This window comes from Pararge aegeria, chromosome 9 (genome assembly GCF_905163445.1).
Source record: "Pararge aegeria chromosome 9, ilParAegt1.1, whole genome shotgun sequence".
Classification (NCBI taxonomy): domain Eukaryota; kingdom Metazoa; phylum Arthropoda; class Insecta; order Lepidoptera; family Nymphalidae; genus Pararge; species Pararge aegeria.
Genome location: NC_053188.1, coordinates 11,347,050 through 11,363,260, shown reverse-complemented (window position 1 = coordinate 11,363,260; position 16,211 = coordinate 11,347,050). Strand labels below are relative to the sequence as shown.

General features: G+C 36.4%; 1 protein-coding gene across 4 annotated transcripts in view; it reads right to left on the bottom strand.

The window, feature by feature from the left end:
• The window catches only part of LOC120626479 (forkhead box protein O), a 111,750-nt gene extending 98,982 nt beyond the window's left edge, over window positions 1-12,768 (bottom strand). For 3 of the 4 annotated variants that reach the window (XM_039894005.1, XM_039894004.1, XM_039894006.1), the window contains exons 1-2: window positions 11,742-12,768; window positions 7,787-7,992 (exon numbers count right to left, since the gene is read on the bottom strand). In XM_039894005.1, coding sequence (XP_039749939.1) covers window positions 7,787-7,992; window positions 11,742-11,970 — 435 coding nt within the window. In that variant the 5' untranslated portion in view covers window positions 11,971-12,768. The remainder of the gene's footprint in view (window positions 1-7,786; window positions 7,993-11,741) is intronic. The other variant, XM_039894007.1, reaches the window with a different exon arrangement.
• Between the last annotated feature and the right edge of the window lie 3,443 nt (window positions 12,769-16,211).

Here is a 16,211-nt window from a genome sequence, read left to right as displayed (position 1 = left end):
CTTTGGGTTTCATTATTATTTATTGTAATATGGATCTCCAATTTGTTTGGAAATAAAATAAGTTACTAACTTACTTCGTGATAGTTTAGCTTTCTTTTGGCGAAGAAATGGTTACAATCGGTCCAGTACTTTCGGAGCCTATTGGGTACAATCAAACAAACAAACAAAAATATTTCCTCCTTATAAGATTAAGTATAGAAGTATAGATAAGCTAAAGTAAGTTATATAAGAACGATACTAGAACTTTCTTCTGTATTTTAGTTTAAAATTATTAGGTATGAATGAGCGCTTAGATAATAATTCCGTTATCTCATAAAATGTACCTATACATGTCTGTTCAAATACAACACTAACGTTATCAATATCAACCGAGCTGTTAGGTGGCTTTTGTAAATCAAAGTAACCTCAATTACATATTAAGAAAGGTCTCAACAGGAATTTTCCTATGATTAGAGCGACATATTATATTACCTATAGGTATCTCGATACGTTTCGGTTACGGAAGACGTACACCGTAGAAACAATATTATATTCCATTGATGTAATGAACAACAATATAAATATTGTAGAAATAATCATTTTCTACTACGTAGTCTATATTATAGGTTTATTATTACATAGTTAGGTCATAGTGGAGGGCCTAAATTTTTAAATCCCTCTCTCCTTTGATAAAGGAGGCCTGTGGCCAGCATGGGGACATTAACATGCTGAGGAAGGAAAAAACGGCTCCATTCTTTATTTTTTAGAAAATACATATATGTAAAGGAACTAAGCTTATTCAAGACTACCTATGAGACTGAGAAGGTGTGCTAACGGTTCCGTTTAACGGTAGTGTCTATTTGTTATTCAATGGAACCAAATGCGATAGCAATACATCGAATACAAATTGTAGTCCAATCCATAAACAAACATTGTCTCTAATAAAGTTATGTTGTCCTATTTATTATCCCCCTGCTAAATCCACAGGGTTATAAGTCTTGCCTGTCTGTGTGTGAGAGTGATGTGTGTACGCGCGTGTGTGTGTGTGTGTGTGTGTGTGTGTATGTGTGTGTGTGTGTGTGTGTGTGTACTTATTTGTTAATGTATTAACATTTCTATGAGTGAGCAGAGACAATTAAAATTATTTAATAATTTAGCATCAACGTAAAATGCAAGATTGCGAGTTGAAGTTCGTGCAGACGACTAGCGAGCGAATATAAACAACTTCAGACTTTTTTTGCTTTATAAGTGAGAGTTTATTATTGATTGAGTTCAAAAAAGTGCATTTTACTGGTTTGTTTTCTTATAAATTCAAGTAAATTTCATTATATATGAGCTCAAATTGAGTGCATGTGTTTTTGTGGCGCGCTTAGGTGTATTCAAATATTAAGTCGCGAACAAAAGGTAAACTATTTGAAAAAGGAAATAGCTCTCATCTTCACCGGACTTGTGCATTTCTCAGGCTAGTTAAAACCATAAAAGAAAATATAATGTATATACAACTCGTTGGGTTGTTGGATGCTTCCTTTCTAATAAATTGTATTGTTGGTATTGCATTTTTTTTTTCCAATGTAAAGAATGCTCAAACGCGTCTGGTTAGTATGACTTAATAGCTTTTCTTAAATATAGTTCAACGGGTACATACCACGATAATATTTTGGATTTGTCGATATTTCGACCCAGTTGCATGGATCGTGGTCACGACGGGACTGCGTAGGTACGAGATGTCAAGTTGGATGTCTGATTGTGAATAATTTGACTACCCGCTTTCGTGTTCGTTTCTCTAAATAAACAATTGAAATACCGACATTTCAATTGTTTATTTAGAGAAACAATTGAGGTGCTGTTTTTTTTTTTAATTAGCATAGAATTTTCTTTATGCTACCAATTATTATTAATCGAAATTTCCAATTATAATTCGCGTGTTAACCTTCATCAAAGTGTTTTACAAAGATAAGTTGATATTGTTTGTCACAACAAGAACGGTAACTTTTAGAGGTCAAAGCAAGTCAAAATAGTCTTGTAGGTAACTGAGCTTTTTCTAATTCAAGACCCTAGGAACCCCACTGTGAAATGAATATATTGAAAGTCGGGGGTTTTTTAAATTTTGAATTCATACACTTTTAACAGTCTTTAAGTACTCAATAATTTTGATGATTAATTTATTTGTATCATTTTAATTTAATTTTATGTGCAAGTGCAAGTGCATTGCAAAAGTTTATTGATTGGAAGAGGTGTTAAAAATTGCCGCACAAAATGCATTTCGAGGGTAGGTAGTTAAGATCATAAAAAAGGAGTAGAAAACTACAGTGCCTCAAGAGAATCTGGGTCCTGATGAAGATCATTGCAAAAATCATTAAGGTCATTGCAAAAGTTTAGTAAACAGTATCCTATTATTCGGTTCGGTTTCAAATAATGTTTGGAAGACCCGAAATTGATAAGCACGTGTCTGGTCTGTGTCATTCATTCACCTTACCGATCGCAAAGACCTGTCTCTTTCGAAGAATACTGAGCTGAGATATGGCAGAAGGTGACACACGATATCAACACGTCGCTAATTACTTAAACATACAATGACACGGTTTGTGAGCGATGAATTATAAACTGTGTTACAAAACAGTAAAGACTATTGTCGTTTAACGCCCTGCAGGCGCCGGAATGGGTATTGTGTGTAAACATTAATCAATGCCACGGGTACCTTTGCGAAGGTTACCAAGTTCTAAGTCCGAGATGATCATAATTGTAAAATATCTAATCTCTTGGTTAATATATTTTGATCGTACAGCTCTTTTCTGTAGTATAAATATACTTTTCATATCTGCAGCTTTTCCCCACACATTCAATTGTAATTCCCCAAATGTGTAGTCCAGTAACAGTACCTAGCAAAGATACGCCTTTTTGTATGATTCTAGGCAACTATAGTCTCTAAGGCATCTTTCTTCGTCATAGCTTGGTATCGAGATCGGTGAATTAATTATAACGTTATTTATTCTGATTTACATTCCATTGCTGCGAGAGTTAACATTATAATTTAAATATTATTTTCCGTATCTGTAATGGATGCATCTGGTGTAGCGTTTCCATCGACAGTTATGACGTGGGTGGAGCGTGTAATAGTGTTTTACTATCATTTATATCGGTCGTGTCGCGGCTCGGATTGAGATAACGAGTGCCACTGCGCAGTTTGACAAATATTCTAACAATTTCTTTGAAACAGCTTTACAAATATTGTTTGCAATATTATCTTCCTGTTCCCTTCGGTATCAATTATCATTATCTACTTCCCCATTAGTATTACTAGACGTAACGCACACGCAGCAATAGTGCAAAAGGTTGTTGTGAAATTTTGCATAGAAAGATTCAGTTTATGGGCTGGAGAATGGCTACTCGGGTATATTACTATCCCGGATAATTTCATGGTTCCTATGCGATAGATCTTATATAATAATTGTAAATGTATAATGTTCAACCTCTTTACACCAAAACTAGCGGACGATTTCATTCGACAGTTTCTCTTACTTTGTAAACCCGACTACCACGAAAAGTTCTTTTCGGTTTTCAGGTTAATATAGCCTATGACACTCACAAATAATGTGGCTTTATATTGGTGAAAGAATTTTCAAAATTGGTTCAGTAGATCCCGAGTAGGGTTCATTCCCGGGAATTCTCGAGCCGAGAATTACCGGGAAATCGTTGGGCTTTGTTCCCGGGAAATCGTTGGGCTTTGTTCCCGGGAAATCAAGCTCGAGAAAAGTCGAGAACTCGAGAAATCATGTTTCGTTATAGATATTAACGTTTTCTTTCATGTTGATTTTTTGTTTAGTTTAATAGAAGCTATTTTTGTTTATAAGTTCTAAATAACCAGCCAAAAATGGTGCTGTCATTATAATTATAAGTTTAAATAATATTATTTCTGTATTTTTTTTTTAAAGTTAATTAGCTTATTAAGATTAATATTTTTGAATATAATCAATAAAAGTTTTATGATTAATTTGATACTTTTATTTGAGAGAAAAACCACTGAATTTGTTGACGTTATTGGAACCAAATAATATGAGAAAACGTACGTGAATGTAAATTTCTCGACAACCCGAGAAGACTCCAGAAATTAGCCTCGAGAATTCTCGAGACCCGAGAAATTGAAAAGCTCGAGTAATCATGAACCCTAATCCCGAGATTAACCCGGTCAGTGTAACAAATTCGCAAACTTTACCTCTTTATAATATTAGTATAGAAGTATAGATCGCTTTACAGACATTGGTTATCATTTCGTATATCTTAGTGAAAACTCTATACAGTTATTTATGTTAAAGTATTGTAAAAAGCGCTATTAACACTGTGACACCCCATCGGCATAGAACCCTTCTTCAACTAGTCGTATCTATACAAATATTATAAAGTGGAATTTTTTTTTTCAAATAAACCAACATATATAGAATAGGCACCGAAAGTACTCGACCGATTTTAACCATTGCTTCGATAGAAGAAAGCTAAACTAGCACGTAGTAATAAAGGCTATAATTTATAGTGAAAAAAATTGCAGATCCTTAAGAAAAGTACATTAATGTAAGCCAAAGTAGCCAAGTGTTGCCTTTCAAATCCATTACTATAATAGAATATAATTTTTATTAATACATAACTATAACCTAAAATAAACTATTTGAAAACTAAATAAAATCTAAAACGTCCTCGAAACCACAGAGGCAAACGCGAGGCACAGTTCCTAAGATGCTGGCAGCATTGCCCCTCTGGATGGCCAAACTAATTCGTTGGCCAAGGTAACTGCCCGCTCTAGGATCACCGGTAGACTCGATAACCCTTTTCGATAATTCTTTGAAAAGGGCTCTTGCCTCCGGACCCCACGGTCCCAAAGTCTCTACTACAAAAGGCACAAAAATGAAGCTGCTATCCAGGTTTTCATATTTACGCCTCTTGGACTGCTCTGCACTGGAAGCAGCGGCACCTACCATTGACGAAGTAGCCTGGATGTGTGATGCAGCTAGGGTATCAACACAAGTTGCATCCCACAGAAGTGACCTTCCAAGCCTCCAAGGTATGAGCGTCATACCATCAGGTCTCTTGCCATCGCTCCGCGCCAAACCAATAGGTTCTAATACAGCTGGTACGTGAGCGGTAGCTAGAGAACGTCGGATGATGTCTTTGATGGTGCTATGGCGAGAGAAGCGACCAGCGCTTCTTGAACAGGAGAGTCCATGGTGACCGTAGGTGTCAACGCTGTCACCGCAGTGGCATCGATGAGGCTGAATTATAGAGGCGCCAAGCCTAAGACCAATCACCACCGATAGAGTGGTGTGGTCTAACATAGTGCCCAGGTTAGCTGAAGGGAGAGCATTTAGCCAGTAGCCGGACTCCTTAGCAGAGAGAGCGAGAAGACGAGCACGGTCTCTTTTAGATGGCATTTGGTCTAAAAGTGTGTCAAAAGTTTTTTTGCAAATAATGTCGTCCCACTGTCTCTGTGAAGAAAAAGAAACCGGCCAAATACTGGGACTAAGAGCAGACCAACTATTTCTTGCCTCTGCCAAGTATGACACTTCTATGGAACCCAAAGAATTGGATATAATTTTTTGAAAAAGAGTGTGTGTACTGTACACAGAGGAAAGAAAAGCTGGCAGCGAAACACTTGAAATTTTGCGAATTCCAAGACCGCCACACCCTATCGGAAGTGAGGCCTGGGTCCATGCCTGATTACTTATGGGACAATTTAAAATATTAACAAGAATATCTTTTATAAAAGTATCCAATTTTTCCATTAAAAAATTAAATTTCCAAAGAGGTGAGCATCTAAGAAAATACGTAAATTTTGGAACAAATAAACAAAAGCGAATAATAGTTAGAGCCATATGTGGATTAATTTCGAAAAGACGATCGGAAGTGTTGCTAAATTGGGAAATTAAATCGTCAATAAACTGTGGGACTGACGTTTCCAGTATAGGTGCCCCTAGGAGACGAAGTGATTTATCATTTAAAACTTTGATGCCGGGAGCCAAGTTATTAAATTGTTCTAAAATGTGCTGTTTCGATTCATCCGAAAATGAATTTGGAATAAATATTTCACATTTATCAAAGTTAAGCTATTATATTTAAACTATTGGTAATACTTGTTGCAAATTTTACTGAATTATGCAGCGTTAATATTTTTGGTGACGGAAAGTACCTTGAGTTATTAAATAGTTTTTCAAAAACTTTAGGTCGATCTACACTTTCATCACGTAGAGATTTTTTAACTGCTTTAAATTGAACTAATATTTGAAACTCGTTTACGTTTCTTTCATAAAATATATGCTATACTCGTAATATAAGTTTAATAGTTGGCAGCATTGGCCCCGGAAATAGCTGATTGCCAGATTTACAGGGTCTAACAGAGAATTGGATACTAGTTGTTGCCCGAGAATTCCCTAATTCGTTCTTCGTAGTATTCGTTTTAATTTAAAGAATTGGCAAATTTATCCCCATCACCTTTTAACAGGTTTAGTATAGGGATACTTAAATATGGCTTACTAAAAGGTTATTTGAAATTTTGGATAGAAGAAAACGTTACTTTGCGTAAGTCGTAATATACGATGAACATTAAGCTTAATCTGCTATAACATCTAGACACCGTAAGTAATTGGTTAGTACTATGTGAAATGTATTTTTATAAATAACAACCCTACAACTAGATATACTCCGAAATACAATCTCGCTCTGCACGCTTCATAACGCACAATTCTTTTTTTTTGTGCGTTTGAAGGGCTGGAAAAAACTATTGCTTCTGATGATCTTAAGTTAAATAGGACGAATGATATTCAGCACAGCCAATGGCTAATTAGTAGACAAATGATTCATTAAAAAAGTTTCAAGCAGTTCATTCGCAGCTTTCGCGGAAAAATGCCGGATCGCTACACTACAGGGTCATCCAAATAAATAGGATATTTCAAATATTTATTTACACTATAGAGTGGATAAAACATGCTACTTAATTAACGAGTTGTACTTAAAGGTTTCGTTTACGAAGCAATGTAAGTAAATGTCGCTTCATTATTTCATGTGGAATTCAACCAATTCCATTCGGTATATTTAGTTAACTAATCTAAGCTATATTTACAGTATTTGTTTGAATGAAGATGAAGTAAGTACACTTTTCATTGAAGTTTGCGCAAAAGCAAAAAAAGCAGTTTTGGGTCGCTTACGTGGGTTAGTATTCTGTTTCCGAACATGAATGTAACTAAATAAATAAAATAAAATATATGCTATTTTAATTTAAGTATAGTCAAATAAATCACTGGTTCCGATGTCTTGACTTTTGATTGAGGTTATTCTTCCCATTTTAAGTCGATAAGCATTATATTTGATAAAACAAATAAATTAATTTCTCAACATAACACAGAAATAAATTGGTTCAATGGACGCAATGAAACTTAATAATTTTAACATCGCATTAAAATCGTGTTTTATTGATCTGGGTCCTGGGACAGTGTGTGGAAATCTTTCGATACATAATTTTCCAGAGTTTTCTTATTATACCAAATTATTTTTGATTAAAAAGGTTTGTCTGAAAATAACTTTTTGATGTATCTGAAGCTATCATTACTTTGTCGTAGGTTTAACTACGGTGGTACCTTTTCCAGGACCCTGATTTTCTATGACTTTAGAATTAAAATAGACTGCGCCAAAATGTACGTAGGCTTAGATGAAAATACTTATATCTATAGGCTTGAGATAAAGAACACGAAATAAGTACTTAAGGTGAGGGTAGGTACTCCACTTCTATCATATTAAATCACAAAATAATTTTATATGAACTTACCTTCCATCCAGCAGAGGAATTACTGTCCCCTTTATCCTTAAAATATGGCACGTTCTGGACCATCCACTCGTAAATTTGGGACAGAGTTAGTCTATTATCTTGAGAGGAGGTTATAGCTTGAGTAATGAGATCAGCATAGGAAAGATTGCCCCAGGCGTTACGCCTGGATGAGTTTTTCTTCGCCACCAAAGGCATAGGCGGGGCACCTGTAAAATAGATAATGCATATGTTTAGGGCTATAAGATTATATGAGCTCACCGAGACGCAGAGCAGTCTTACACAATATTTATCCAGCTTCATATCTACATAACTATAATAACACTGTAACGGGTCGAATTCTGTACATTGAAGATATTTTTTTTTTTTTTTGGTGGGTATTCTATATAGTCGATACTGAAGGCGATAAAGTTATTTTCTTTGATTTTTTGGCCAAGCTACCTCCATGTGTGTACCATGGCCGCGCGTCACGCTGAAACTACTAAATGAATTCAAATGAAACTTTCCGCGATTTGAGGTCATACTACGAGGTAGGACAAAGGATACTTTTTAATTCAGCTCATTTTCTTTGGGAGAGGGGCTGAAAGTGTTTGATGATTTATCACCATAACTGTGAAAAGTTGATTAATTAGTTTTGTACTGGATGGGAAATATTATCTGAGGACAGAACTCCTCAGCAGAAAGGGGCAAACGTCTCATTTAAGGCTTAGCGATAGTGAAAACATTAAGAGTTGCCCCACTAGATATTTTCTTTATTAACCTTTTGCATACGAACAATGCGATTTTGATTCTCCTTTTAACTGTGCTAAACCACAAATCATTTGATAGAGGGAATCAAAAGTAAGTATTTGAAAAAAAGCAATACGAGAGTAGGTCCCCGGGTCAGTCATTTGCGATTGGCGATGTTTACGTGATTGAAGGTTTCAAATATTGAATGGTTAAAGCTCCAAGAGCAAGACTAGGTAGATTTTTCACCAGCACTTCAGTCTTTTGTTTAAATATATATATAGAAATACTTCTTGTACTTAATACCATAGGGTTACGCTTAGTATCTGAGGTATGTGTAAACTAGATTGCAGTGCACTGCGTCCCGTAATTTACGCTGGCAAAGCCGCAAGGGACATCTAGTTAAAAAAAAAACTCAGTATAAGTGCGTACTTTTTATATTTTATATTATGTGCGCATATTATTTATATAATACTTATATTATTGCGGTGTTGTGCTACTTTATCTAATGCATCTACAGATAACTCTTATGATATCTGTTGATGATATTAACAGATTTTGTTTCTGACTTTTTAACTTTCCTTTCTTATCGGTATATTATGAATGATTGATTAGCATACCAAAAGCCAAAAAATAAGGATAAGAAAATGAAATAGGTGACCTTCCTCAAAAAACATTTTCATTTCTTACATACTCTCATAGTACTTAAATATTGCTCTTGAAACCTTACCCATTTTGATAACATATTCATATCCCTGTTACACACAATGTTAGAACAGGAAATCTCAACTGTGTAGCTACACACACCGGCATATTTAGCGGAACACAAAAAAAAGGTTTAATATCAGTATCATTTAAGGTTGCTGGCTGGTTTGTACGTCATTTAATTTCAAAATAAATATTTTAAAATTAAGAAAACAACTGAACATCACATTTTACGCAATTGCTTTAATTTTATTCAAATATACCTTATCTAGAGCGAACTTCGAGTATTTCTTCCTTCTGAGTTTGATTTAAAATTTTATTGAAATACTGTTTTTTGTTAGTTTCTTTTAATCTTTCTGGAGTTGAGGACTGAATTATGTCTGACTTAGCCCTAACGGAGATTGCCAGGGCACTCGAAATGCGAAGAAATGGTCAAACCTGAGTCCAGAGATCTTCCTCGACAAATTTTAACGATCGGGGTATCAACGGTTCAGGAAGACCGGTACTTATGTGAGAAGGCAGAAAAAGACGCACTTCGAGTAGGGATGATCGTTTCATTCGGCTTCGTGTACGTAGGTACGTTTGACGTCCGTTCAAGTCCGACATGAGCTAGAAGCAGTGCGGGGTGTAACCGTAAGTGAGCGTACGGTACGAAGAAGGTTCGAAGAAGCTGGTTTGGGTTTCTTAGTGCCCGCCAAGGATCAAAGGCTCGAGGTAAATCGTCGTAGAAACAGGTTAATTTTTGAACAGTTAGGAACATCGACTTTGGAACGCGGACCAATGGAGTAAGGTATTGTTAAGTAATGAGTGCAGAATTCTCTTAAATCAAATTGACGGCAGGCCTAGAATATACAGACGCAAAGGAGAACGATACATTCAGATTAATTTTGACACTACAGTTGCAAACGGTGATGGATCAATAATGGTATGGGCGGGCACTTGTTTGGGAGCTCGCACAGACTTGGTAGTGATTGACAGAGTATTGAGGGAGGGAGTGTTGAGGGATTCTGACTGCAGACCGCTAGATCAGAGAAGTTTTAGAAGAAAATGTCGTACCGTTTGCCCCATATATCGGTGACGATTTTGTTTTTATGCAGGATAATGCTCGGCCGCATATAGCGCTCGGGTAACTCAAGCTTATCTTAATGATATGAATATCACTGTTATGAAGTGGCCGGCGAGATCACCGGATATGAATCTAAGAGAGCACGTTTGGAACTTGCTGAAAAGAATAGTTAAGTCCAGAATTACAGCTCCTGCCAACGTGGTTGAACTGCGAATCGCCGTAGTTGAAGAATGGCGGAGACCATCCCAGGAGACCATCGATAACATCATTCTCAGTATGCCTAGACGGGTAGAAACTTTAATTAGAGCACGTGGAGGAAATACGCGATATTAATCACCATTTTTCTAATTTAATTAATTGTTATTTTAATATTAATTTTCACTTTTCCCGGTTACATGAAAAGTTCCATAATGTACCATTTTTCACAAATAGCCTTTACTCGCAAAATCTGTTCTTAATGTGATCTCATTTTAAGTAAAACAAATGAGACTTAAAATAACAAAAGAAGTGTAGTAAGTAGATTTTAAAATAAAACGATATTTTTTTAATTATGGACCTTTTTTGTGTTCCGCTAAACCAAAAATGGTGTGTTTAGTTGTTAAAATGATGTAGTTACGCTGCGACTCGACATAGTATTAAACTAACTTATAGTACAGTGAGAGGGATCGTAACTATATGTTCATCAAACCTACAATCCCTTCACACCGTATCATGTGAATTAAGGATATAATTGTTTGATTAAGACGATCTTTGCAAAAACAATAAGAAGTGATGTGCAAATTTACAAATCATCATATATACATATTAGGTAGTTAATATTTATCCTCATGGGATGGACGGTCAGACCATACGTTGGAAATAGTAATAAACTTAGAGCTAGTTTTTAAATTTAATTGCTTACAATTAACATATATTTATAAAGCTAGGTAGGTATGTCATTGTGTGATTACTTTGCATTTGTAAGTACCTATCTAAGTATTATAAGTTTCTATATATGTTATTTGACGCATTTATTTACGTAGGGTCAGGTGATGTTTTTAGAACCTTATATCATTCATTATATACCTACATCAATAATTGCATATGATTTAAAAAAAGTGTAATTCAGTAAATCGTATGTACCTAAGAGTGTAAGTGTGAAAGCTCATTCTATCAAGGTGTACGTACGGTTCACTATTTTTATTTGGGACAATAATAGTAACCTTCATATTATCTTTAATGGCAATTCGTCTCTTGTCTACTATCGTTTCAATTGTGCTAAATTATATTATTAGCAAATATTGAATAAATATCTAATTTAAAAATCACATAATACCTAGGTAGGTAGGTTTGTGTATTTATTAGTTACAACAAGTTTCAGCTCTGACGTTGTTATTAAACTGATTGTTTATGATTCCTGACAGGCTTTGTTATTGTTATTGTTTATGTTTTTTTTTGGGGTAAGATATAATATTTATTTACCAGAAAGGTTTTGATTTGAGTTCTTCTTGGAGCCAGAGTCTTCTGGTTCTATATAATTTTCGGGCCTTGGTAGCGGCCACGTGTTAGATCGAGCGCGAGTTTGAGGCTCAAAGCCGACATCTGCCAATTCACCCAGGGACTCCAACTCTCCCATGGCCCCCTCCAGTTCAGAGAGCGCAGTTTGCGACGACCATGGACTTGGATAACTAGCTCCTCTCGGTAAAGACATTTCTATTGCGTGTTGTCGCCGAGCCGTGGAATTTTTTGGTAGGTAGATCGCTCGCCGCGCTCAGCGGCGTGTGTTTACTACGCTTATTATCATTGCTGCTCCATGTTCACCGATTAGTTTTGTGATTTCTTTATATTTCCAGAACGTGGACAGACCCTGCCCGCGATCCGCAAAGGTTATCTAACTTCTTATCGCCTCGATACACGAAGACAATAACATGTGGCGTCCTGCTAACGTTCATAAACAGAGATGAGCGTGTGCCTATCTGCCGTCGGGCCGCTCCCTAGAGGCGATTTTCGCTAAATATAAGTGCGGAGCGAGGCGGGGGCGGGGCGTACACCACGTGAGCGACTACGCGCCGATTTTCCAATTCATCTCTGGCGGGCTCGAGGCGCGATAACCTTGTAACGTGGCTAAAAAGCGTATTGGTCTATGATTATCACTAACACCTACAATCCCAAGGACTGAGTATGTAGCGTTTCAAAGTTTGTCCGGCGACCGGTAAAACTTTTTTGACACTTGATAATAGCTATCACTGGGTTTGACACTCCGATAACACTGGGTAAACAAGCGTAGCTAAAAGATGGGACAGCCTTCCGATCAGCCGAGCTCGCAGTTCGACAGAAGCCCACGCGGTCGGCGAATATCGCAGCTGCGTAATAAGTAGCGTACGCGTGGAACAGCGATTCGTCCTCGGATGCGAGCGGTCGCAAGTACACTGACTGACGGGCGACGGCGTCGCGAGGCGCGGCGAGGCGACCGTGCGAATTCCACTCGCGGGCGCCGCCACCGCAGTTCTCGCGGGCTGCGGGGTGGAGGAGGGCGCTGATAGAGAAGTGACATGGCGAAGTGACGCCGCGTTTGACCACTTAGCTACATCTCACTCTCCAACCGCCGCGGTCGTCGCACTGATACAATATATGTGCGTAGCTAGAAGTACTAGAACACATTTTCGGAAAAAGACATTTTTGTGAGATAAGATAGTTACTTCAAAAATATGTGGCAATGTGGAAATCTGCTAAAATCTCTAAAATTAAATACGAGTTTTAACATTAAACAGTTCTAGATGAGTTTCCGGTTTTTTTTAATTGCTTAAAAAACTGACTTGACTGACTGCCATCCCATCACTATTTCTAAATTATTGTTCAGACTTCAGAGTCTGTCCAAAAGCGATAATACCAAAGGCACACAGTCAATATTACTGACAGACTGCTGATGTTACTAAAACACAACGACGTTAAAACGTAATTTTTCAAGATACCACCAGACCACACAGCAAAAATTACTAGAGCTTGGCTGGGATGAGATACTGCGTCCACCATAGTACCCTGAAATTTTACCTTGAGATTTCCACTTGTTTTGGTCACTGAAAAATTATTTAAGGCGATAATTTCTTAGTTAACGGGCTCATGACGCTAACTGCAGAATGGAAAAAAAATTAAGTTTTTTATCAAACGAAAGACCACATAAATTCAACATAAATTTTATTAAAATAGACTTTTGAAAAATGAGGATGTTGAAATATGCAGATGTTTTTCTGTTTCAGGTCCATGATTATCAGTCGCATAACCCCTACTGCAACAGATAATATTGGTCAGAGTGGCTGGGATGAGGCGCATCGGACACTAGGAAAGTCTTGGTTGCGCAACATCAAGCTTCAAGCAGTCCTGGTTGCGTGGAAACACTAGTATCAGTCCACACGAATTGATAGTAGTTTTTCCATGCGACTTCACACGTGTTTGAAGAGATATTGATAATATTGGTACTGACCAATATCAATATCCTCTCTCTCTTTTTGTGCCTCTCCACTACTGGAGGTTGGCCGTCAGCTCAGCGAACTTCTCGCGGTCTTGCGCCAAGCGAAACAATGTTTCCACCACAATGATACAGACAGGCATGAATGAAAAAAAACTTAAAGTTTGAGTTCAATATATAGTTACAGTATAGAATGCCCTCCCAAAAATTTTTTAAAATATCTTCAATGTACCTGCAGAATTTGACTAGTTACAGTTTTATAAGTATAGATTATCTTGGTAAACCTTCATAATAGATGTAACTAACAAAGCTATTTTGACTCTTAATTTAACGATTATGCTATTATTTGTTAATAATATGAGTTGAGACTCCGATGCCAAATACGCTTTCAAACTTCAGGCACCCATCCATTTACTCACTTGGGGCTTTTGACTAATAGTGGTGTTGCTACAAGGCTCTATATCTTTTAAATATTTGCAGTGTTTTGCGACAGAGACAGAGAATCAAAAGTTCAATAATTAAGTTAAAACTGGGGTAGGCTCCAGGGACGGATATTTGGTATTAGTAATGTTTTTGAGATATATGGTTTCAAATTGAAGCCAGAGAATAAATATATAATTTGTCCACACTTCAGTCCATATTTATTATGTGTACTTAATATCATAAAGCTGAAAGGTTTTTGTATGGTTGTATAATATTTGGAACTACCAGAACGATTCAAAAAATCTTCACGTGTCGCTGCGACCCGTACTAAACAACGCGGTTGAAATCGTAGGGAACAACGATTCACTACTATCGATGTCAGGGCACAACTATTTTAATACACGACTTAAGTATAAGTTGTGTTTTCGATTAATATCTGTTATTATATAAGTTATGGTTAGGGTTTTATTAATTATCTCCAATACTGTGTGCTGTTTGAGTGCTTTTAAGTTTGGACAAAATCTCCTTTCAGAATAAGATAGGATATAGCCCCCGCTGGCCAAGTGCGAATTCACTCTCAGGCCTGCAGATTCATGCAGCTTTCCTCACCAGTTTAACTTTGCCGTTAAAGCAAGTAACATTTAATTGCTTAAATAATTAAAAACGCACTGAAGTGAAAGAGGTGCGTGCCGGGATCGTGCTCGGTTCCCACGAAAATAACCGAAGTCTTACCCACTTCTATGTAAATAATATAAAGCGATGACAGCCTTCTCACCGCTTTATGTAATTTACATAGAAATGACATCCAAGGTCCATATTTCGACTGAAAACGGCAAAAACAAGAAAACTAGTACAGAATGCGCTTCACATTATGGCTTAATTAAATAATGAACACAAAATATGCTTGATTTATCTAATAAACTGTGGGAAATATAAATAAATATAATAATAAATACGGCGCTTTTATTTTTAATATTACTGTATAACTTGATGTTTTTATTTACGTCAGTGCCATCTATTCGAAACTAGTGGTACTATTTATGAAGAGTTGTCGTTTTACTAAGAAATTGTAATGCTGTCAACGAACACTAGTGGTGCCATCTTTGTAAAAAGGGGAAAAACCATTTCGAGAAGGTTTTGTAACAATAGCTTCCATCGCACCAGCATCCAGTTTCTCGAGAATTCAAGTAGATGGCGTTATAATTAAAGAAAAAATAAAAGGCGCGCGTCACAGGGGGATGAAATGTTCTGCGAATGGCTGAAATTGGGAAATGCCTCCGCGGATAAGACTCAGTCGTTTCGGGATATTCGCAAAGTGAACTTCCCTCTTGAACCTTCTAATTTTCCTCTACTCTTTGTCTAGCGTTTCTTTAATAAAAATATAGTTTTGTCTATCACATTTTGTTCACAACATTTACCCACTAGTACTTCCTTTATCATCTTTTTATTTAGTCGTATTAGGAAAGTGATAAAACTTTTAAACTATTATATAACTGGTGGTTCTCCAAAGTCAATTGCCGGATAGAATGATTGGTAAGTCAAACTTTTTATGACCCTTTTGGTATATCTTATCTGTAAATAAGTTTTATACCTAGTCATGTTAAAAAACACATCAAACTTTAATCGAACAAAGCTTTCTTTGTTCGCCATTTTAACTTAAACCTTTTTATCATTTCAATATAATAGCAAACTTATTTGGTCGGATGGGTAGGTACCTATTAGTAGGTAGGTAGGTAGTATCAGAGTATGCGTTTCTTTTGGTAATGAATCCGTGGATACATTTACTAATAAAATCATCACATCATTATAATTAAGTTTATAATTAAAATTTTTTGTTTGAAGTTTAATCCAAACGAAGTTTATAAACAGTATACTCAACAATAAAGTGTTTAATACATAGGTATATTTTATGTAAATAATATTACACTTGAGACCGTCTGGGTTCAGCTTCATTAACTCTGCCAACGTAGGCTTCTGATTAATTATAGTTAATTGAACTTCTGGCTATTATCCTTAGGTACGGCATTCCAAAAGCAATTTAGACTGAACGGGCGTTGATTACT